The sequence below is a fragment of the Pyxicephalus adspersus genome, chromosome Z (genome assembly GCF_032062135.1).
Source record: "Pyxicephalus adspersus chromosome Z, UCB_Pads_2.0, whole genome shotgun sequence".
Taxonomy (NCBI): Eukaryota; Metazoa; Chordata; class Amphibia; order Anura; family Pyxicephalidae; genus Pyxicephalus; species Pyxicephalus adspersus.
This window is the reverse complement of record NC_092871.1, coordinates 18,828,596-18,832,276: the sequence shown is the minus strand read 5'-3', so window position 1 is coordinate 18,832,276 and position 3,681 is coordinate 18,828,596. Positions and strand designations below refer to the sequence as shown.

General features: G+C 35.7%; 1 protein-coding gene across 1 annotated transcript; it reads left to right on the top strand.

Moving 5' to 3' along the window:
- The first annotated feature begins 2,110 nt into the window (after nucleotides 1–2,110).
- Nucleotides 2,111–3,046, top strand: LOC140343934 (olfactory receptor 5V1-like). The gene has a single exon (XM_072430836.1). The coding sequence runs from the start codon at nucleotides 2,111–2,113 to the stop codon at nucleotides 3,044–3,046; it is 936 nt and encodes a 311-aa protein (XP_072286937.1).
- The last annotated feature ends 635 nt before the right edge of the window (nucleotides 3,047–3,681 follow it).

The window sequence follows — 3,681 nt, the reverse complement described above, 5'->3', positions numbered from 1 at the left end:
TATAATAACAACAGGCATGGGGGCTGGGTAGCAACTGTCGCTACCGAACCTGACTCTATTTGCAGTGAATCAGCAAAGTGAGTGTTACGGGTCACCCCTCCTCAAGTGACATGGGATTGGTTGGAGCATGGAGTCTAAGTGGCTCCTGGTTTTAATCAGTGCACCTCACATGGATAGATAGGCCAGTGAAGCTAGTGGCTACCGGACTACTTTGATGCAAGGAGGTCACCAGGTTGTGGCCTCCAGGCTTTACCAACCAAAGGTGACATGAATCAGTTGGCTTCTTTGTAGGAATGGCAAACAGAATGGAACACAGTGAGTCGAGGTACAGTTGTAAAACAGGCAGTGGTCAGGGCAGGTGGCAATCAAAGCATAGGCATATAACAGAATGAGGTTAGGGCAGTAGTAGAGGCCAAATCCAGATAAACGGAATTGAGAGCATGATGGGTGGAACAGCACACAGTACACACTGAGGATCCAGCAACCTGCACCTAGAACTAGAGAGGCCTGAATAGGACTGGTAGCAAATAGTAGGACAAAGTTATGACCAGAGCATCTTCAAAATACAAAATGCAGATCTCTTTTGCCCAATCTCCCAACTCACCAAGCACATTCTATTAATAATTCTGTTATTTTGTTTAAATCATAAGCATTCAGGACAACCTTAGCATGACAATAAAGGTAAGACACAAGTTTCTGGCTAAAGGAATGGGCATTACTGAACGTGATAGTGCCTACACTTAACACTAAAGTGAGTTTTTTGGAGTTATTTAAGGGTGATTAGGGTTAACTAAGGGTTATTAAGGGTTATAGTAAGTTTAAAAAAAAAAACAAAATTGTCATCTGCTGTAATCAAAACGTCCATTCATATATTCATTAGATATTATACAATCTTACAAGTTAAAAAGTAGATTTTTTATGGTATTTTGAATAAAATATTATATATATTTATGCCTTCATTTCCACAAAGTCAATCTCATCGGGAACAGATTTAAAATTACTACCTTGAGATTTGCTGTTTTTCAAATTTTTTCACCTCAAGAAATATTCTTAAGGTTATTGGTTGCAGTTAAACCCCATGGACCATAGGTGCAAAGTATAAATATATATAAGAAATGGTCTATTAAAGCAAGCAATCTTTTCCCATGATCATTTAAAGACTGCATTATAAGGACAAGTTAATCTGAAATATCATTCTGCAATTGTATTTACTCTTCAAATAGGAGTTTTTTTTTCAAGGTAAAAATAACACACCTTGACAATCAGAGGTCTGAAGCTGAAAAATAAAACGGAGCTCTGAGTGCGCAGATCTTTCCTCTCCACCTATGGTTGACATTAAAACAGTACTAGATATATGGATATAGGGCTAATCGCCTCCTCCAAGGCTGGGGAGGATACACTTTCTTTAGTGAAGCTGGGTGATCCAGAGAACCTGGAATGGATCTGGTCCAGGATTCAAAACATTTGCTAGCAAATAGCAAACAATTTTGATAAAGTCCACTCCAGGATTGCTGGATCACCTAGCTTCACTGATGGAAGTGTATATTCAGCCTTGGAGAGATTTCATAAATCAGGCCCGATTTCTCAGAAATTCAGTCTTGAACTCAATGGTTTTTATTATCTGATGCTGATAATAAAAGACCTTGAGTTCAAGATGAATTTCCAAGATATTCTTGTATATTCATATTGAGGAAATGTGGTCTCATAGGATATAAACGAATTCAAATCCAAGTAAACACCTTTTTTGTGTCATTTTTATCTCTTTCTATCTTTCTGACTCCATATGAAATTAAAGAAAGCTTTTGCAAAGAAAGAAAACCTCTTATACAGTGTCCACTTTGAAAGATAACTCTATTTCTTTTCGTGTCATTAGTCATAATTTTGGATTTTTTTTCTCAATTCAGGTTTTTTGGTCACTTGCTCAAATATAGAGGAAAAATCTCCCAGCACAGACAGCAATAAAATTTAGCCAATCACAAATCTGTTCAAATTCTTTGTTGAACTGTTTTGGTTAGTTGCACATAAGTGCATGTGTAGGTCCTGCAACTATACACAAAATTGCTATTTCAACTGTTGTTCATGTTAAGGAAAGTTTTCAGTTATAGTCCTCATGGATGGGAGAAACGGAACCCCACCATTTTTTTTTATTATTGTTGGCATCTCAGACCTTCCCACATTGCAGTTTCCAATATTCCTTATGGTTCTAATTATTTATCTCATTATTGTTGGAGGGAATATAACCATTCTGCTACTCATCTGTCTGGATCATCATCTTCATACTCCCATGTACTTCTTTTTGGCCAACCTTTCCATTTTGGACATTAGTTGTTCCACAATCACTCTCCAAAAAAATATTTCTACTTTTGTATCAGGAGATAAAACTATTGCTCATACAGGTTGTTTATTACAAATATATGTTTTTCTGTCCTTAACTTGTGATGAGTTGTTGATTTTGACGGCAATGAGTTACGATCGCTATGTGGCAGTATGCAACCCATTACGTTACAATGTGATCATGAACAAAAGATCCTGTGTTTTTCTTGCTACTGTGTGCTGGATTTGTGGATTTTTGGAATCTCTTGAAACATTCATAGAACTAACTAAGCTAAAATGCTTTCGATCAAATAAAATCAACCACTTCTTTTGTGATGTTGTGCCTGTGTTGAAGATATCTTGCAGTGATACTTCATTTTTAGAGATTTACATTCTCATCATGGGACTACTTGTTGTTATTTTAATTCCATTTCTTCTAACCCTCATTTCTTATGTTTTCATTATTGTTTCCATACTAAAGATCCGTACTAATACTGGCAGACGTAAAGCTTTCTACACCTGCTCCTCACATCTCACAGTTGTCATCCTTCTTTATATGACCCTTGTTGGCCAATACTTAAGGCCAGTTTCAGAAGATGCTTTGGAGTATAATAAATGTTTCTCTTTATTTAACACAGTTGCTGTTCCTATACTGAATCCCCTGATTTACAGTTTGAAAAATAAAGATGTGAAGGCAGCTTTCAGGAAAGTTGAGATGCAGATACAAAATTAAAGCTGCACTTGGTAAAACTAAGGTATATTAGGGGTATTTTAATGTAGCTTAGTGGGCAACATTAAAAAAAAATCATATTTTAAATACCATGCTTTAGGGAGGCTTTAAAGCTTTAGGTAATGTTATGAAACAGTGGGATTTTTAAGGATAGTCACAGGTCTTAGCAAAAGTGTACACTGGCAGTGCATAAGTTGTGATATTGTCTGTATCAGACATCAGCCTTTGCTATGACACTTGGGAAGACTCAACTGGTTCATGAACCTAATAGACAATCAAAGTAACCACAAAGTTTGGAGTGAAATGGGATCTACTATATTATATTATTATTATAATACTATTATTTTATTCAGCAATGTACTTTAAATTGGGGTTGCAAATGACAGAACAAATACAAGGAGATTAAAGGACCCTGCCGAAAGTATATATTAAAAATGTTGTTCTTGGATTTTGGAGAAGGGCTCTTAAAATTTTATTTTTCAAGCAAAGCTCACAGTCAATAGGTGTAAAGTATACAAACATTCTATTATCGAATAATTTATTGGAATAAGAATCAATACCTATGACTTATTCAAAGAATTTATAGTGGGGACCACCTAATCTGAATTAAGATTCTGTCATTTTTATTTTTAAGTACA